General features: G+C 33.5%; 1 protein-coding gene across 2 annotated transcripts; it reads right to left on the bottom strand.

The window, feature by feature from the left end:
* Window positions 1-1,578: 1,578 nt before the first annotated feature.
* On the bottom strand, window positions 1,579-18,946 carry LOC137808248 (suppressor of RPS4-RLD 1-like). 2 transcript variants are annotated; one of them, XM_068609275.1, is made up of 23 exons: window positions 18,538-18,946; window positions 18,315-18,424; window positions 16,736-17,391; window positions 16,600-16,644; window positions 16,373-16,474; window positions 16,212-16,292; window positions 15,677-15,743; window positions 13,967-14,067; window positions 13,746-13,853; window positions 13,124-13,194; window positions 12,944-13,000; window positions 12,241-12,349; window positions 12,087-12,167; window positions 11,565-11,651; window positions 9,864-10,070; window positions 8,977-9,305; window positions 4,002-4,088; window positions 3,728-3,827; window positions 2,739-2,830; window positions 2,622-2,660; window positions 2,453-2,543; window positions 2,081-2,178; window positions 1,579-1,989 (listed from the first exon to the last, which is right to left on the bottom strand). In XM_068609275.1, the coding sequence occupies exons 1-23, from the start codon at window positions 18,663-18,665 to the stop codon at window positions 1,698-1,700; spliced, it is 3,138 nt and encodes a 1,045-aa protein (XP_068465376.1). In that variant the 5' UTR covers window positions 18,666-18,946; the 3' UTR covers window positions 1,579-1,697. The 2 variants fall into 2 exon arrangements, 1 of the variants encoding a protein (XP_068465376.1); XR_011080687.1 differs by lacking the exon at window positions 3,728-3,827 and having other exon boundaries at window positions 18,538-18,945.
* Window positions 18,947-20,268: the final 1,322 nt, after the last annotated feature.

Genomic DNA, 20,268 nt, shown 5'->3' with positions numbered 1-20,268 from the left:
CAAATTGAATTTAAAAATATAGGAGGGTTTGTCATGTCTTTGAAATTTCAATCTGAAATTCCAACTTTACATATTTGTGGATGGTTATGTCAATCAATTAAAGGTTTATGATCTTTATTAGGTATCCTTACCTGCACAAATGATGTTAAGTAGCTGCTCAAGAATTAAATATCTGGTCAATCACTCACTTTTGTTAGTTGTTTTTTACCTGTCCCGCACTTCTCGCTTGCACCTCCACGTATCACCATTGAAGATCAAAATATATTTTCATGGCATATCTCAATCCATTCCTATATGTAGAAAAGACAACAAATCAAATATTTTTTAAGAATGATTAAGAAGGTATTATTAAAGTTATATGCCTACCACAAAGTGAAAAGATGCTTTCAGTCAGATTAATTAATTATTTCAATCATAAATGAACCTTTTTTTGCTTGGTTTGATATTTGAGATGCATTCACCTAGAGTTCATTTGTTTAAACTTTTATAGTCAAATAGTAACTTTTCTTAAAACACCATTAATTTTATATTGTTTTTATTACATTTGTTAAAAATAATCTGAAGTTAAAAGAATAAAAGGTATAATTACAGTAAAAACTATTTAAAACAGTTTCTCATAAAATAATTATTTTTAAATTGTAAACTATCACTTTTTAAATCTCTAAAAGGTAATCACTAAATTATTTTAAATTAGAATATTTTTTTTTTTATTTTAAACAAACTGGTCCTAATCTAGTAAGAATTAAAGTTCTTTATACTATATATATTATTTTTTTGGTTTTATATTCTACTTATCTGCAATTCACATTTGACTAAAACTAATGTAAACTGAGTCTGTTGAGTTTATTTAAAAGGATAATTTATTTTAATATTTATCTTTTTCCTTTACCGAATTCAACTCTCAAATTTAATCTAACGGAATTAAGTTCCTTGTCACTTGAACCAATAGAGATTGGAAATTTATTTAAATTTCCATTTTCTTTTCTGCTATGTTATTTATAATTTGTTGATTGTATGCAAAAACAGATTAGCCATACAATGATAGATTGAATTATGGTCATGATATTTGTTATCTTTTGTTGTGCAAAAGGCTTCTCTCCGTGAAGTGAAAAGGACAAAAATAAATTAATGTCATTAGAGTGTATGAAACTTGAAGAAACATTCAAAGCACGATTCACAGTTCATGAAAAGGACAAATCAAGTTGGCGATATTAGTCATAAAATGTTCTGGTTTAAATATTATTTTATGACCTCTTATTGCAATAAAGTTGGATTCATGAGCCTTATCCGACCAAACTACTTTGGTTTCTTCTGCGCACTACACAATAAAATACCTCAAAAGACAGAATATCTCAATCATGGCCGTAAACCGAAGCTTAAGGCATCACGGGAAGAGTACAGATAAAACAGGAAATAAATGGAAGGGTGGAGAAAATAATAAAAGGATGTAAATAATTATGACAAGACCAATTGACGTTGCGAAGAATCTGACAAAATAAAATACAAACATAAAGCATTCGGCTTTTATCACTTTCTATTGAAGCAGCGTGAGGAAAAAATAGTGAGAAGAGAAGGTCATTTTTCATCCAATGACATAATAACTTTATTGTATATAATCTTTAACATATGATTACAATGTAACTAACATGTCAAAGTTAATATGCAATTAATCTCATGGTCATCATAATTACAGGAGCTCAATCATCAGAAGAAAAGTTCAAAGCAGCGATAACCGACCCTGTTGTTGCAAAAGTTGACGCAACATCATGATAATCTTTCCATGAGGTTGTCACCTTCAGAGATGGGTACAGCCACGTTTTAACCGAATCCACAAACGAGTTTGGATCTAAGTTCAGAATGGCTTCCCAATCAACCTGTAAATCCTGTGGGATGCTTCCCGTGAACTCCATGTTCGCAGCAAGTAACAAGCCCAGCATAACGATAAATCCAACTGCAGCAGATCCCCTAGACAGTGGCATGAAGTTATACCTGAAAAACAGTTCAGTCAGATTAACAAATGATTTTCAAATGCTAAAAAATCAGAAGATAAATAAACCAACCCATTTTGAAAAAAATATACCAATAATATGTCATCCTTAAAATTGCATCTCGCACGTTTTCAAGCATGTCGAAATCAGTAGACCCGTAATTTTCACCACAGTAAGCATTGCAGATAGTCTGAATCATAACATTTCCAAGATGAGTACAAGATAAATACTATAATTCAGCTAATAAGTTGAGCCATTGTATAAAAGCATATTTTCAGATGAAACTTTGACAATAATAAAATCTGTTGGCTACCTTCTATTTAAAAAGGTCAGCGAAATATTAATGATAATTGAATGATACATATGAGGATGAGATCATTGGAAAGGATGTCAAAACAACATTATATCATCCACCACTGTCAGCTAATTAATACACTAAAAGTTGCTTGGTACGAGAAACATACTTCCCATGCCACTGTCATTTCTTCGTCAAAATCCTCCCATCTAGCAGGTGTACTAGGTGTTCGGATTGCAAAGTCGAAACCGTGCTCCCCCCTGAAAAACATGTTCAGTTTCCAATTAAATTCGTAGCGTGAAAACTAAAATTTTACAAGGCTTGTCTGTCAAGCTTACATTTTTACAACAGTTATCCTAGTCCCTTCAAGCTGCTTCCTGAAAAAACAATATCATCCAAAATGTAAATAAATGTCAATGAAAATATGTGTCACTGTTACCACTGTGTACACATACCCTTCAAATGCAGTACTGTTGCACCAGGTAGCCAACCAAAAATCCTCACCAACAACTCTGTAAAGATCAGAGCATGATTTTGCATGCATAATCTGCATACCAAGCATTAAAGTGTTTCAGAAAAGGTTAGACTACAACGATGTTGTTCTTCAAGCTATAGGTAATATTATAAACAGAAAAACAAGCAACATCAGCAAGTAAAGTTTGATATCATTCAAAAGAAAGGAAAAATAATCTACAAGCATTTCTTTGTCAAAAATCTAACTGAGAAAAATGAAATCGTTGAGCATTAATTGTATTTATCTTGTGGACAAGTTTGAACGAGTTTCTACAAAAATCCTTCTAGGAAAAAAAATAAGAAAAAATAATTTAACTTCTCTACAAGCTAAATAAAAAATTAGAGAAACTGAGTTTTTCTATAAATTAGCTCATGCATGTGCTATTTTAACTTATGGAGTAGCTAATTCAATTTTCCTTTATTTGTCTCTCCTATAAGAAACTTCCGGAAAAGCTCGTCAATCAGCCTATGTTCACAAGCTAATGTAAAATACCAAAGTCAATTGATTAGAAATAACAGATTAAATGTTACACAGTCGATCTCAATTGATGCATAAGAAACATAGTCTATCATGTAACTTGGGAATTTCAATTTTCTAGGGTAGACATTCAGCCTATCTAATGATAAGGATGGTTTCTGTGCGCATAGTACTTTGATTGCTATATGTGGCTGAGCCTGAGTGCATGAAGAACTGGGTCTAATGACACTTTAATACATAAAGAAGAGATTATGTCTATCCCACATGTACAACTTCAGTATACCACCCAGCCAAATAAGTGCATAAGAGGTTTACTGCTGATATCAACAGAACTAAGTAACTTTTCCAAAGCTACAGCTTGTGGGGTTAAAAGTCAGTGAGGAGGCCTATTGCAGGCAAGCAACGATAAAGAAAAGTGGTACGACATATCTAAATCAACAATCAACAACTGACCTCTTCTAATTTCCCATCTTCTGAAAGATGAATGATCTTATCTGTTTTGCTTCGGACAAATGTTTTCTCTTTCATTACAGCCTTTGCAATTTCTAATGTTCTGTAACATTAAAAACAACCACCATTTTCAAAGTTAGCCTACTACTACAACAACAACCAAGCCTTTTTCCGACGATGCGGAGTCAGTTACAAGTATCAATGATGTCATATTGTTCCTTTAAGATCCAGTCTATCAATATAGAATAAATCAATAAAAACAGCAAATAGGTTTCACCTTTCATAATTAGGGAAGTAACGGACAACTTTGGCTTGCCCAAGAATCATGGGTGTGTGAGAACCAAATCCAGCAATAAACTCATCACTGCAGTGCAAAACAAAAATTCAAAATTCAACACAAGTCTTGAGTCCAACTCTGAAATAATAATCCGAGGAAAAACCAGGCACATTAACCAATGTTGTGATATGTTAAAATAAATAAGAAAAGAACTGTTGTATTTTAGACAAAATATATACAGACTGAAATGATAATCAAGCGCGTACACAGTTTCTCTGATCCTTGTTTCTCTCTATCCTCTCTATTCTGTCTTTTTTTCCCTTTCAACCTCTTTCTTTCTGTCTTTCTATTCCTTTCTCTCCACTTAAATTCTATATCACGGTGCTATTAGGCTGGCAACCAATAAAGGCAAAAATTTATCCAACCTAGACCAATAAAATTGAGTTTATTGTTACAAATAAAGGAAAGTTTATACTTCAAAAATAAAAGAGTTTGATTGCAAAATTTTAATATATGTAAACTCAATCTTAGCAAAGCAATCCACAAGAAGTGAAAGTACTAAAACTTAAAAATAACATGAAGGCTGAATATATATATAATACATACATAAGTGAGATACACTCATGTAAATTTCTCTCAAAATCTAAAGTCAACCAAATCTTAAGATTGGAAATCATTTGAAAAAGGGCATAAGTTAACACACATACACAAAATGTAACAAAGAAACAAAAAGGACAAACAATAAGTTCAAATAACCAAATTCTTTTATAAAAAACATCCTCATTCCGAGGTGGGGGGAAGGTGATCATTGTTTAGTATCAAAGAGGTCGTGGTTGGTTATCTAGAAGTAAGAGAAACTCCACACTTTTACTCAGCAGATAAAATGAGTAAAGGTTAAGTATTATTACGTAGTATACATAAAATTTTGTCAACTTATCTTTGAGATTAATTTGGTTTAGTGTAAATTTATGTCGTCCTTCTCTTCCTTCCCCAATCATGTTATAGTTCTTTTAACAATTATTTGCTATTAATTTTACATAGGAGCAGGAGTTGTCTAAACTGGAAACATTTGATGTAAAAATACTACCTCAAGTCGGTGGAGATGGGTTTGAAATATGAACATGACTTTACAAACATTTAATACTTGAGAAAAATACAAAGAATAGAGGATGAATTTGAGAGCTTGATTCCCCTTTCTTAGGTTCTCATATTTATAATGACATTGGAAGTTCAAATATAATGAGGAAAAAGAAAAGAACAAGCAAGGTCACGTAAAAACTAGGTACAGACACAAAGCACATAACAGTTCTTCAGGAAAGTCTATTTAAGATGACCTATTATAATTTATAACACTCTCTCTTAAGTTGGAGCATATAAATTGTATGTACCAAGCAGAAAACAAATAAATTCAATTCAAAGGTCCACTAAAGGATTTTGTTAACACATATGCAAGTTGATCATTTGATCCGACAAACTCAGTCCATATTTCTTTGGACAACAACTTTTATTGAATAAAATGACAATTGATTTCTAGGTGTTCAGTCCTCTCACGGAATACTGGATTGCGACAATGTGGAGAGCAGCTTGGTTATCACAATACATCTTAGTTGTTGAACCGCACAAAAATCTAATTCTTGGAGGAATTTTTTTACCCATATAAGCTCACAAGTGAGAGATGTCATTGCCCAATACTCAGGTTCAACAATTGATTGGGCAACTACATTTTGCTTCTTGCTTTTTCAAGAGATAATATTTCCTCCAATGAAAACATAATATCTTGTAGCAAAGCTTCTAGCCACAGGAGACCTTGCCCAATCAGCATCACAATATCAAGAGATTTGAAGTATTCCCTTTATCTTCATAAAGTAGCCCTTGTCCTAGAGCCTTCTTGAGGTACCGTAGAATACGCACGATAGCAATGATCAACACAAGGATTCTGCATGAACTAACTTACAATACCAACTACAAAAGACAAATCTGGTCTAGTAATGGTAAGGTAGATAAGTTTTCCAATCATCCTTCTATATCTTTCATGATAAGAGAACACTTATCCCTCTTCTAACATTAATTTCTGATTTGGATCCATAGGACAATCCACTTGTTTACAATCAATGATATGTCTCTTCAAGGATACCTAAAGCATAATTTCTTTGAAAAATTAAAACGCCTTTCTTTAATTGGGCTATGTCAAAGCCCAAAAAATATTTGAGACATCCAAGATCGTTAGTCTAAAAATGATGTATAGGTGTCCCTTTAATTTAGATATTCTAGCAACATCGTTCCCTGTAATGACTATATTATCAACATACACTATTAAGTACACACATTTTCCAGGGGAAGTATGACAATATAAAACATAATGATATGCCTTATTGCGTTTCAGCCCAAAGGTTTGACCAATATGATTAAACTTTCCAAACCAAGGACGTGGAGATTGCTTGAGACATAGAGAGAGAGAGACGCAATTTACAAACTAGACTAGACTCCCCTTGAGCAACAAACTCAACAGGTTGTTCCATGCAGACTCTTCCTCAAGATCAGTATACAAAAAATATTCTTAATATTTAATTAATAGAGGCCAATGACCAATGATTGTCATGGCAAGGAAAAGTCTAATAGTAGTCATCTTGGCCATCGGAGAGAGTAAGTATCATTGTAGTTGAGCCCATAGATCTAAGCATATCCTTTTGCTACCAATCAATCTCTGAGACAATCAACTTCACCATTAGGCCAACTTTTATGGAATAGACTCAAAGACAACCAAACATCTTCTTTTCGAATGGAAAAGGAACTAACTCTCATGTATCAATGTTCAAGGAACTACATTTCAACAATAATGGCTTGTCGCTATCTAGGATAGTCGAGCGCATCTTTCACATTTTTAAGAATGGTAATAGAAGTTATAAAGGAGATAAAAGAACAATAGGTAAGAGACAAACGATAATAACATTGAAAATTTTAAATAGGATGATAGATGCGCGTGTATAGCTTTGTGAATGACAATAGGCCAACTAGAATCATCATGAGTCGTAGTATGGAACGATGATGGTGAAGGACTTGACGAAGATGACTCATCACACGGTATTGGACTAGTCATTTGGGTCTGGGTGATGGCCTCGATGAACTGGGCTAATGAAAGGAATTTGGATTATTGGGAAAATTTGGAACAATGTTTGAAATTGGATACACAAAGCGCTTATCTAAAGGCACATGCAAGACCTATTGGACAAAGTTAACATCTTATGTGAAGGAGGAGGAGTTTCTTCAAAACATGTGACATTTACTAACATGTAATACTTTTTAGTTTCAGAGGAATTACAACGATACCCTTTTTGAATACTAGAATATCCTAAGACACATTTGATAGCTTAGGTTAAAAGTTTGTCCAAATCTGAAGACACATCATGTACAAAACATGCACAACCAAAGACACAAGACTCGAGGAGAAATGGAAAAGGATGTTTATTCAAAAACACAATGGAATATAGAAATTTATTGTCCAAAGAAGAAAAGGACATTTATTAATAAGATAACAAGAAGTAAGAATGACATGACCCCAATGATGGACAGATAGATTGACACCAAACAATAAGGTACGAGTAGTTTCAACTAAGTGTTTATTCTTTTTCTCTATTATACCATTTTGCTGAAGTGTATGAGGACAGGTGGACTAATGTAAAATAACATGAATTTAATAGAGTAGAAAAACCATAAGAAAAGTATTATTTTGCTTTATCACTCCTTAAGATCTTGATCACTTGGCCAAATTGGTTTTTAATTTCATTAAGGAAAGACTCAAAGATATTCAAAAGTTTAAACCTATGTTTCATCAGGTACAACGAGAATATTCATCAATAAAAGTGACAAAATAACAAAACACAGGACGTGACTCGAATGTGGCCAATTCTCCTACAAAAAGGAGCATTGAGAATGTTTGCACCCACTTTGAGTAAAGGAAGACCTATTGAAAGAGGAATCAATCAATAATCAAAATTAAAACCTAAATGGTCCAAATTAACATCCAAATCAAATGGCCAACAGATTGATAACAAGCCAATAATTACCCACAACCAACAACTTTAATCTCTCAAAAATACAATGAGCACCAGTGGCCAAAAACAACACTTCTACATAACACAGCCAGTGCCAACTATAAAAACAACAAACAGTGGTGGAGGAAGAGTTTGAGAGAGAGGATGAAGCCCGAAAGACAAAGGAGAGAGAAACTGTGAGGAACCCTTGATGTCACACACCAAACAATAGCAAAATGAAGAACCAAGAGCGCAAACATGTTCAGAAGGCTCCAGTGAGTCGAACGGTGGCAATCCAAAAGGAGTCTGATCATGTGGCGACGTGAGACACATGTGCCTAGGTCAACCGAGAAGAATACGATGTGTGGTGCTGACAGAGTTTGGACATGCGACTACCAGGGTTGGATCATGCTCCTCGAGGCACACCAAACTATGTCATCAGCAGATGAAACTGCAGCAGCGACGCGGACGGCGGCAGACAGCAACAAATGCTGACTGAATACCGTTTTCTTTGCCAGACAGACAAAGATAGACAGAGCGAGATTGACCAGCTCTAATACTAATTTGAGAAAAATACAACAAATAGACTATGAATTTGAGAGTTTGATTCCCTTCTCTCAGGTTCTCATATTTATAATGATATTGGAAGTTCATATACAATGAATGAGAAGAAAGAGAAAACAATAAGAAATGTCACATCCAAAACCTAGGTACAACACAAAGCACATAACTTCCAATAAAGTCTATTTAATATGACCTATTCTAACAACAATTTTACAATAACAGTATTAACTAAAAATTAGAGTGGGAGTTTGAATTTCTGTAAGTTAGCTGACCACAAAAGATGACAGTTCAGTCATTCCTCTAGAACTACAGGATTTTAAACATCAGCACCATTTATATTAATGTGCTCTAAAAAAATAGTTAGCACAAAGAAGGGATACCTTAGTTTGTTCACCCATACAACAGGGTCACAAGGCTCTGAAATCTGTCTCCACCTAACAGCTAATGAGTAAACATCATGCCATGACAATATTCGGCTGGATGATCTTTCGTCTATAATTCCATTTGAAGGTGTTACTGAGGAACTGCTTGTACTACAACCAGCACCTCCTCTATTTTGACTGGTCATATTAAATCTTTCTCTTCTCCTGGCCCTTTTCCCATTCTTTGAGTTCCCTTTATTTGAACATTTCACTTCAGCACGGAGGGAACGCCAAGCTTTGGAGACCTTTTGTGCAATTTCAATAGTGGCAAGTCCAGCCATACGATGCTAATAATAAGGAAATATTAACACACAAATTTAGACACGTTAATAAGATGATATTATCAACAATAATGAGAAAAAAACCACAACTGTTCACTGAATGCATGTCACTTTAAAGTGAATATATGAATTATAAAGGAAAAATATATCAAAACTTGCACATATCCATGATTTTAAAATAAAAAAGTTCTTTTAGATAGAAAATTTCAAGAAAGGAAAGTTATATTTGTTTAATTTTAGTTATAGTGTAAAATCAGAAAACTGAAATTCCTTAACTGTACCATTTTATAATCTTATTCAATCATTATGCACTATTATTTCTGTCACTAGATAAAACAAAATAGAATCCCTTGTATTAGAGACCTAGAAGTAAATGGAAAAATATAGCATGTTTCCTACTTTTGCAATTTGATTCTACAATATGATATGAACAAGAAAAATTATCAGAATTTTTGGATGCAACAAATCCTTTTCTAGGTCTTGGAGCAAAGAAAAGTACAAGTACGCTATGGCACATGAAAGACTGTCAGAATTAAAGTGGACCCCAACAGCTAAGGGATTTACCTGACGTCTATTAGGCAGAAATCCTGGACAATCATATTGGATTTTCATGCCAATGGAATCTGAAGCCAGTAGAAGAGCAGCCTTCTGCTTGGTAATAGTAAACTCTTGCTTTTTAAGCTTTCCCTTTCTTAAAGACTCACGTAAAGGAGGTTGCCTGAAAACCTTTTCGCATACATTCTTTGGGTGCAATTTCTTGCACCAGTATTCCTGAACACAATAAAATTGAAGATAAAAATAACCATCGCAGAAATGGGAACCTCAGCATATGCTTTAACGTGGATAAGCACATTGTGGTTTAAACCTAATTATTATTGTTGCCAATTTGCTTGATTGCAATCACCCCTTGCCCGCCTTAGAATCTCAAGGGTGGTGGTTTGGTCCCACATCAAGTAGATATGTGGCTTTAATATAGCTTATAAAGATCAGGCAGTCCTCACCTCAGAAGTTAGTTTTGTAGGATTGAGTTTAGATCTTGGACTCATTTTTAAATGGTGTCAAAAGTCTATCTTAAATCCATTATTAGGTCATCTGCATTTGCCACACTAACTGATAGCCCTAGGTGTGAAGGAAAGTGTTGGAAAGCCACCTTAATTGCAGCCATCCCTTGCCTGCTTTAATTACAACCTCAAGGGTGGTAGTCTAGTCCCACGTCAACTAGAGAAATGGTTTAAATAAGTTAATAAAGTTTGGTTGATCTGACTATAGATAGTCACATAATTTGTTCAAATGAGTAGAAAACTGTAAATTTGTTTGTGTACCAATTCATGGTTCATTTACAAACTAGTATGCTCTAATACAACAATGGAAGGTGAACAATGGGAAAGACATTCACTTTGGCAGTGAAAAGTGTCATGCAACAATGGAAGATGAAGAATGTAAGAGTGGAAATGATTGTGAGCAGTAAGGCATTGTGGAACGTAAGGCAAAGCAGTGGCAAGGTTAGGCAAACCAAAGGAAAGACAATAATGGAAGTTGAAAAGAAAGCTATTTTTATTTTTATTTTACTGAAGTTGTAGACTTGTAGTTGGAGGATGGTGTTGTCAGTTGTGCACCATTTTTCTTGAGAGAAGTACAGTAAATAGTTTTAAAATGTTAAAGGCCAGCTTAAGAAACAATATCAATTATTTAAGGTCAACAGAATAAAATAGTATTAAATTATTAAAGGTTAGCAAATTAAAGGCCAACAAAATAAATCTCTAGTAATATCTACAATATATAGGCAATTCATAACTTTTACCAAATGAAAAAAAATATATATATATATATATATATATATATATATATATTGGTGGTAATATTTATTTACCGAAACATACATACTATGCATGGGTACCAATACTTACTTTACTAGGTCGCGTGTGGCACCCATACCATAGTGTATGGTAAATTATGTAACTATGGTCCTGTCCTTACATACAGGTTTTGGAGATTGAGTTATGCCCTAAGCAAAAAGCCTAGGAGCTATACATCCTTTTAAACCAACACTAAAATTCTGATAGTCATGCTTATGGAAAAACTTATATTTTCTTCTATTCTTCCTGTTTTTGAGGTAAGTGGCCTACTCTACACACATGATCATAATCACTAATTGAAATCAGGAAATCCTAAAGTAATGTAAAATAGGGTTTTCCAATTAAGACACCTTTGAATAAAGAAAGATTAGAATACCGAGGAAAGTAGAATTGTTTTCATAAAACTTACCTTAAAAAGTGCATCAATATCCCCATCAATATCAAACCAGCAAAAATCACCATTAAATTTTGAGGCTGTGTACAGTGCAATCTCTTTCTGCAATACGGAAAAAAAAAAGATTCAGGCACACCATAGAACTAGGCTCTTAAATAATTAATGAAACTTAAGAAATATCATGTTAATTCCAAGAGCCCCAATGCCATATGGAGCTGAATCAAGGCAGGGCAAGTTCTACTAGTATGCCTCAATGTTGATATAACAAAGTGACACAAGGAACTAAAGCAGACCTATTTTAAAACATGCCAACAGAAATCCACATGCATTCTAGCATTTTTTATATTGTTAGGCTTATAATATCTCTCCTGCTCCCTTTTTTTTGTGATTATGTCTCCTGCTCTAGATGAATGTTGGCTATTACGTGTTAGTAGATCTTATAGCACAGAAGGAAAATTATTTATGTTCTTTTTTATCAGTAAAATAGGATTAAGAGGGAGAACAAAAAACAGATGAGTTACAATTAATAAAACAAACCTGATAAAAGGCAAGGCACTGGAGCACAAACTTGTCCATTGAATCCAGTTCCAAATCCAATGCAGCATCATAATCCTTGACCTGAGACCATTGAAAAACGTTGTAGTGTGACAAACCAACAATGCACCCAAAAATTAAATTAAAAAGTTCATACCGCCTCTTTGAATTGTCCAACAGCATGGTAGCAGGAAGCTCGTAAATACAAACACTCGATGTTGCTGCCATCAATGCTCAACCCCATAGTCAAATCTTTGATAGCCTTCCTGTCACATCCAAACCCAACCGATAATTGGTATGAAACATTGAAAAACGACTTACATGGAACTTAGGGACCATTTCAAATCCAAACTCAACAAATTTTATACTTTTACCAGTATACCCATTGTCCAATAATTCATATACAATTTATCACTCAAGAATCCTAGATTTGTAGACAATAATAGCAGTAGTGATTTTGGGAATCAGAATTCAGTAATAGAGATAATACAATTACATGATTTTAGTTTACAACTTTAGGAATACCACAATCACCACAAATCTCCCTCAAAGTGCTTGTTCTCAAATACAAACCTAAATTTACAAAATATAGAAAATGAACCTCCTTATAAGATTCCATTTCAAGTATTACAACTGTTATTAAAAACAGCAAGTAATCTAAGTTCCTGCATGATCCCTCCTTAGTTCCTAAAACTAGTATTTCTACTATCCAAATATGTATCCTTAACTGCCAGAGTGCCGCTATATCTTATACTAGCGTTCAGGACAAAATCCTAAAGAGTCAAGCAAGTAAAAAAACCTCTATAAATAAATATTCAACTTCTTCAATTGATAAGCAGCAAGTAAGGCTGCAGAAATACCTGTGTTCACCCATTGCATGGAATAGAAGGCCGCGCAAATGATAAGCTCTTGCAAACCTAAGATCAATATGTTAAAGCAAGAAGCCTCAGATAAAGAGGATAGCCATAAAGTACATCAAGTGGAAAACTATAGAAAAACAATGCCCATACGAGTAAATACAGTTAATTCATGACAATTACCTCCCATCAATTTGTAGCATATTATTTAGACATTCCAGAGCTTTGGTTGGCATTGCTAAATCTTGATAGAACTGCACAAAAACCACATATTCAGAACAACACTACAATGAACATCAACCAACAGAATAGCTTAAAAAGCCAATAACTGGTAATTATTAAGAAAAGGAGCATCATACTTTATAGCTATTTACCTATGGCTGCCAGATCTTTGATAAAGTTGTCAAATACATATTCAGACCAAAGCTAGTAGCCTATTATTGCTGATCTTTGATAAAACTGTCATATTTCATACCAAAGTAGCATACAAAATCATCTAGCAGAATATCTTTTAAGCCTATATATAAAAAGCTATAAATATTGTGGCCTACCACATAAATAAGCCTATAATTGAATTAAAAAAATGTAGATAAGAACAGATCTGATATGAAATGGATACATCAAGCCAAGTTGAATAAGTAGATTGAATTACAGGCAGACAAAAATAACATGGATGAAAGTAGTGAAGCCAGATATAAGTACAGATAGCATACAGAATTCAAGCATACAACTAAACACATTTGAAGAATACATTCATTTCTTTAGTATGATCAAACTATCAGTATGGGTATTGTTGAATAAACACCTGAGTCAGATGAGCCCATGCTTCAAGGAAATTTTTGTCAAGTTGAAGTGACTTGAGATGAGCTTCTTCAGCTTTCTTATATTCACCAATTGAAGATAATGCTAAACCCTATTAATTCAATTTGTTTAGTGAAAGACTGAACTGAAAAGACCTTCCGTACAAGAGATCCAGAAAACAACGTCAAATCAATGAGGATTCAAGTATTAACACTTAAGGCCCACCAAGTATGTGTAGGCAGATGTATTGTCCTTATCTAGCTTCACGCAAGCTGAAAGGTCTTCAACAGCTGCATCAAACTCTTTAAATTTGAAATTGACAATTCCTGCATTGAAAATTATGTAAACACGCATTAATTAGTCTAAAAACTGAGGGTTCACTAGATTATTTCATCAATCAATTAGGTAGAATATATACAGAAGTTCCAACAATAGTTTTGGAAAAAAAATATCTCCCTATTGTTATGTTAAGTATTCAATCTCAGATAACAACACGTGGCGACCAAGTCTAAAACTGCTAAAGTGGGATAGCAGGATGGACACTGCTGTGAAGTCTAGTAAACCATACACATAATTTATATCATACACCAATACTAGATAAATACACAATTTTTAAAGACAAGGTGTATTATATCTGAATTTTGTTATTGCTATTATACTTCTGTTATTAAACTTCTTTCAATAACTATATTATATGTTTTACTTTATTAGGACTCTTCAATCCACTTAGTGAGAAAACTGCAAGTTCTCCACAATTTATATCATACACAAATACTAGATAAATACACATTTTTCAAAAACAATGTGTATTATATCTGAGTTTTGTTATTACTATTATGCTACTGTTATTTAATTTATTCCAATAACTATAGTATATGTTGTACTTTATTTAGGACTCTTCTATCCATTAGTGAGAATACTGCAAGTTGTCCATGAGCGGGCACATATGAAGTACATATCAGCCCACTTTCATGATTCTTGTTCATGAAATACCTATCCACTTCAATGTTCTTGGTTCAATCATGCTGAACGGGGCTATGTTGAATGCCGATTGCTGATTTTTTTCATATTAAAGCTTCATAGATTTGTCCCACTTAAATCTTCAAGTCTTCTAGAACAAATTTAAGCCTCAGTAATTCACGCACCCATTTAGGCATAGCAAAAAGTTCAGCTTCAGCACCAAAACTGGTACAACACTCTTAACTTCACTTCTCCAAGTTACAAGATTTCCTCCGAGGAAAGTGTAATAGCCAGTAGTAGTTGATCTTTGGTCAACAATTGACCTTGCATAGTTGCCTTTTATGTAGGCTTCTAGTGCCATATTCCCACTTTTTTTTAACAAAAATGCTCTTCTTGGGGTCCCCTTTACTGTGGAACTCTGTGAATAACCAGCAAATGAGTTTCTGATGGGTTCTATGTACATTGACTAATTAGGCATCATATGGCCAGGTGAGCCTTCTTACAAGGTATTGATAAAAGTTTTAGGGTTGGATCTATAAGGTTACACACAGGTTTACAGGCTGTCTTGCTATTTCCCTCAGCAAAACTGGTACACTTCTTGTAGAATATAAAGATTATTTTCCTAGGGTCCACCACTTCAAATTCTTTGGTCAAGCACCGACTCAGGTTGTTGTTCTCTCTTATCCCTAGTTAATATAATGTTATCCACGTATTCATGGATCCAGTAATGGAAATGTAAATATACCTTGTAATTTCAAAATGTTGTTAACTCTTCAAATGCTTTTGAAAAAATGGAAATGTATGCTTGCACAAGATTTATTAAGGGTTAAAACAACAGTCATGCCAGAGAAACTTATCCAAATTTAATGTCTGAACTTCTAGACATTACAAGAGAGCAACATGGAGGCATAGCTAGTTATTCAAGTCCTACATAAATCAGTTATCCAAATAAAAAATTAGTTAAAGACAAGCTACCTCTTTCATGTAGAATATCTGCTGTGTCAGGTTCAAACTCTAATGCCTTGGTCAAGTCTTCAATAGCCTGATATCATAAGAGAGGACGGAAATAGCAATTGTCACATTTATAGGGTCATACTTGTGCAAGGAATGGAAATGTACAAAATTGTAATATCTACACAATAACATCTTTCATTTTTTTTCATGCAACCTGGAAAATATTTGCAATATTTTCTTGTCTGAGACATTTTATACAATATCACATAAGATCTTATAGGTCATACATAGAGACTTCAACAACATTGAATCTTGAAATATTGAAGAGCACAGAATCCTTAATAACCAAATAGTTTAGCTTTAGCACCAAAATGATCAAGTGTTGAGTTCAACTTAAAGCCTACAGCTTTAGATGGTAATGTTCAAATAGTATTAAGAAGTGATAATTTCATTAATTATATAACAAGAGGGCTGCCTGATGCACAAGGCCCCCGACCTTTGACAGATTCAACATGTTAGCCAGCTACTATCTTCAAAGAAAGTGTTGCATTCTCACCTCAACAAACTCTCCCAAGGCTGCCCTGGCCTGACCTCTCCTTTTCCATGCCTCACCAGCCAATGGATTGAATTGTATAGCCTAATACATGTGAACTGTTTATTTAAAGAAGAAATATCATATCTCTATATACACCTGCTAGACAGTGATTATTCCAGTACCTTTGTAAAATCAACTATAGCAGCATCAAGTTCCCTCTGGAATGCATATGCGGTACCTCTTCCTATTAATGCCTCAGGATAAGCTGGATCCTTTTTCAGTATCTGCAAAATGATAGGTGTGCACGGCTACAGTATGTTATTAATGGGAAAGAAAAAGAGAGAGAGAAAGATAGAAAAGTTATGAAAAGACGAAGCCAAGAGAATCACTAGTAAGGAAAAAGTTTCACCTGGTCAAAAATGGATATGGCATTAACATATTTTCCTTCATTAACCTGAAAAAGAATCGTAATATCGAACCTTCATCTAACCACACAGAAACTGTTATGTAATTTGCTGTATTCAGTTACAAGTATGAAAACAAACCTCTGCTATACCCCTAGAGAGTCGAAAATCTACACTGATAGAATTTGTATTTGAAATTCGAGCAACACAAAACTTCTTATTTTTCTTTGCTTCACCTTTTCTTTCATCAGAAAATATAAACTTGCTAATTGGGTTTCTAAAAATTTCAGTGACATTAACCGAGTCACCACTATTGGTAGATACTTTTTCACTTGATTCTGAAGCATCGCTAGAGTCATTACATGATTCAGAATTGTAACTAAGTGTATCAAGAACATCAGGGCTTCCATTCACTTGGCCATCAGATTTATTAGACTCTCTATCTTCATCATGTGTTTCACTTTTTAAGTTGAAACTATCAGCAGCCTTCAGGCATATCTCAGATTTATCACTGGTAGCATTGTCGCATAATTCAGCCTTAGTGCCCAGCGTATCTTGGAACTTAAAAGTTTCACTCAAGTTCCCATTAATTGGAGAACCTGATATGGTTTGCAGAATGGATGGCCTATGTGTTTCACCTTCACACAGTGCATTGTTTCCTTGTTTTGCTGTCGCTATAAGCTCTTCAAGCTCTAGCAGCTGTTTCAAGTCAGCAGACTGATGCAGAGCAAGTTCATAGCCCTGCTCCCACACCAATAGAGCATTTTCTTTCCTTCCCAACACAGAGAGAGCAGAACCTAGATAATAGAATAAAATAGCCAGAAGTTAAAATAAAATACAAGACATATTTGAGCATGAGAATATTTTACTCAAACCTTTACCATGAACTAAAAGAATGACATGATGCTAATCTATAAACAGCAAACCAAATCCACTATAAAACAATTCCAACATGATCATCATGCAACAACCAACACCATTCATCATGGGAGACAAATTGTCTTTTCACTTGACTTCCTCAATTTCAGTGTATAATCAATTATTAAACTAGTCAGTTTTTCGGACACACGTCCAATACACACGTAATGTCGTCAATTTTCTTCAGTTACACAGAAATTGTATATTGTAGCTTCTGTGCAATGCGCCAACACGCATAAAATTAGTAACAATACCCACATAAAAAAGAAATTTTTCTTAAATTATGCAGAAGTTGTACATTGTTGCCTCTTTGCAACGGGCCAACATGCATAACATTCAGTAATACATACATAATCACATCAATTTTCTTAAGTTATGCAGAAACTGTATACTTCTCTTCTGTGTAAAGCACATCACCTGTAACATATGCAGTAATACACGCATAAATTTTCTGCAATTACACAGAAGCTGTACAATGTCGCTTCTGTGCACATAATATTGAAAGATGACATGGAACGAACAGCACCCTATCCGTCTATTTAATTAATCACGAGAAATAGCATATCTAAAATAGCCCTGGGGAGCTAGTCAGAAAAAAGTCAAAAAGCGGCACAGTAAAATTCCAAGGCGAAATACACAAGGAAAAATTATCTTACAGGTAACGTTTTACTCAAACCTAACTAATTCAAATATCACGCAATTAGGATAGGTAAGAAAAGCATAAATTTAATTAATAAAAAAAACAGAGAAAGAGGAAAAAACGAGATAGAGAAAGGGATCAAATTTAACAAGATAAAAGAACCTTTGAGAATGTAAGCTTGAAGAAGCGTAGGGTCAAGCTGAAGCGCTCTATCGCAATCCTTAATCACGTGCTTGTGAAGCTCCAATTTGCTGTAACAGAAGGCGCGGTTGCTGAAAGAGAGAATAGGAACAGGATCGGGCGTCACAAATAGACATATACATGCGAAGCAAGCATTGAGAAAAATGATAAATGAATGAGATAAAAAGGGAAGCGAAACAGGAACCATAGGTCTTGGACTGCGGTGGAGTGAGAAATGAGGGAATCGAGGATTCGAATGGCCTTGGACCAGTCCTTGGAGGCGCAGAGCCTGGCCAAGTCCACGCGCTCGGAGGAAGAAACAGGAGTAACCATGGTGGATAGGGGACGTGAGGTGCAGGATCAGTGGTGCGGAGTTTGAAGATGAAATTGGGGCTGGAAATGCAGTGAGGAAATAGAGAAGGTAATTGCGACGGTGATGGTTGAAGAATGAAGAGTGCAGACCTTGGGAAATTGGGTTGATTGAGAGGAAGAAGGCGAGTCCTTAAAGAGTAACGGTGCTTCGAATGAACGACCGGTCACGTGCACCGCACAACGCGTGAATTATACCTGTGACAAAGCTTTCCTGTTCAGTATTCTTCCCCCGGCCTGCCCCATATTTATTTTACGCATAATAATAATATATGCTTCTATCCTAGTATAATTCATTTTACACATTTTACTTTTAATACATTTTTTAATATATGTTTTATCTATTTTTATTATTTTCTAAATAATCATCAAGTGATTCCTCTCTACTCTCTACATTTTATTTGTTTATTTTAACTATTCAAATTTTCTACTCCCTTCAATTTTTATTTGATAATGAATTCAAATTCTTTTATGTGTGTCTTTTTACGTGTGTGTACGTGTGAATGTTTCTATCTTAACTAATAAGTATTAAACTTGTAGTCTTGATACTAATATCAACACTATAACTAAGGTTAAAATTGATTAAAATATAAGTTAAGATTACATATATTAAATGAAATCCTGTTACTTCTTTAACGTTGTATTTCATTAAGATAACTTCTCGGATATACTTCTATCTTATAAAAAATACAATTCAAAAAAGTCAAATTTTGAATAAAATAAATAATAAATATTTATAACCTAATTTCTATACTTTATTTATTTAAAAATTATCTCTACTTAAATTTCAAAGTCTAACGCATTAGCTACCTATATTTTTCTAGTATGAAAAACAATGACTACCAATTTCAAAAAAATTCTTATGTATGCATATTTTATTGGATAATTGTACTAGCTTTGGTATATTACAGGTTTTTCTAATTATATTATATAATGCATGTGTCGTTGTTTTTTTTTTAAATGAGATTATTTTATTAGTAGTGAAAAACATGCATCTTGTGTCTATATTAAAAAAATGAAAATGGTAGTTATATATAATAAATAGTTGGTGGTTTGTGTTTTCTTGTATTGTTAGAGGAGGATGGATGTAACATCCAAAACTTATAATACAACATTTTTAAATACAATGCTTAACAATAACACATTTATTATTATTGGATATTTAAATAGTTTATTATTTAGAAGTTAGTAATACATTATATATATGCTAAACATCAAATTGATAAAAAATTAAATATTAAAATAAATAGAGAGAGAAGATATAAAAAACACTGGGTACAAGCTTATATCTTCCTCCAAAACCTAACTATAAATTAAAAAGAACTAAATCATCATATTGCAAAAGGTAATTATAAATATGGTGAAATCACTCCCAATTTTATAAAACATAAATAAATTATACAAGACCGACAAATTTTTTTATTCTAAATTAGTCTTTATAAATTATTTTTTAAATTTTTATTTATAATATAAATTATTTTAAATACTAATAATTTTGTAATTTATAAAATAATATCTAATTTATTTAATATAATAATTTATATTTTTTATTTCTAAAATTACTTGT

The sequence above is a fragment of the Phaseolus vulgaris genome, chromosome 3 (genome assembly GCF_000499845.2).
Source record: "Phaseolus vulgaris cultivar G19833 chromosome 3, P. vulgaris v2.0, whole genome shotgun sequence".
Lineage (NCBI taxonomy): Eukaryota > Viridiplantae > Streptophyta > Magnoliopsida > Fabales > Fabaceae > Phaseolus > Phaseolus vulgaris.
Note: the sequence above shows the minus strand (reverse complement) of the source record. Positions and strands in the feature narration are given on the sequence as shown.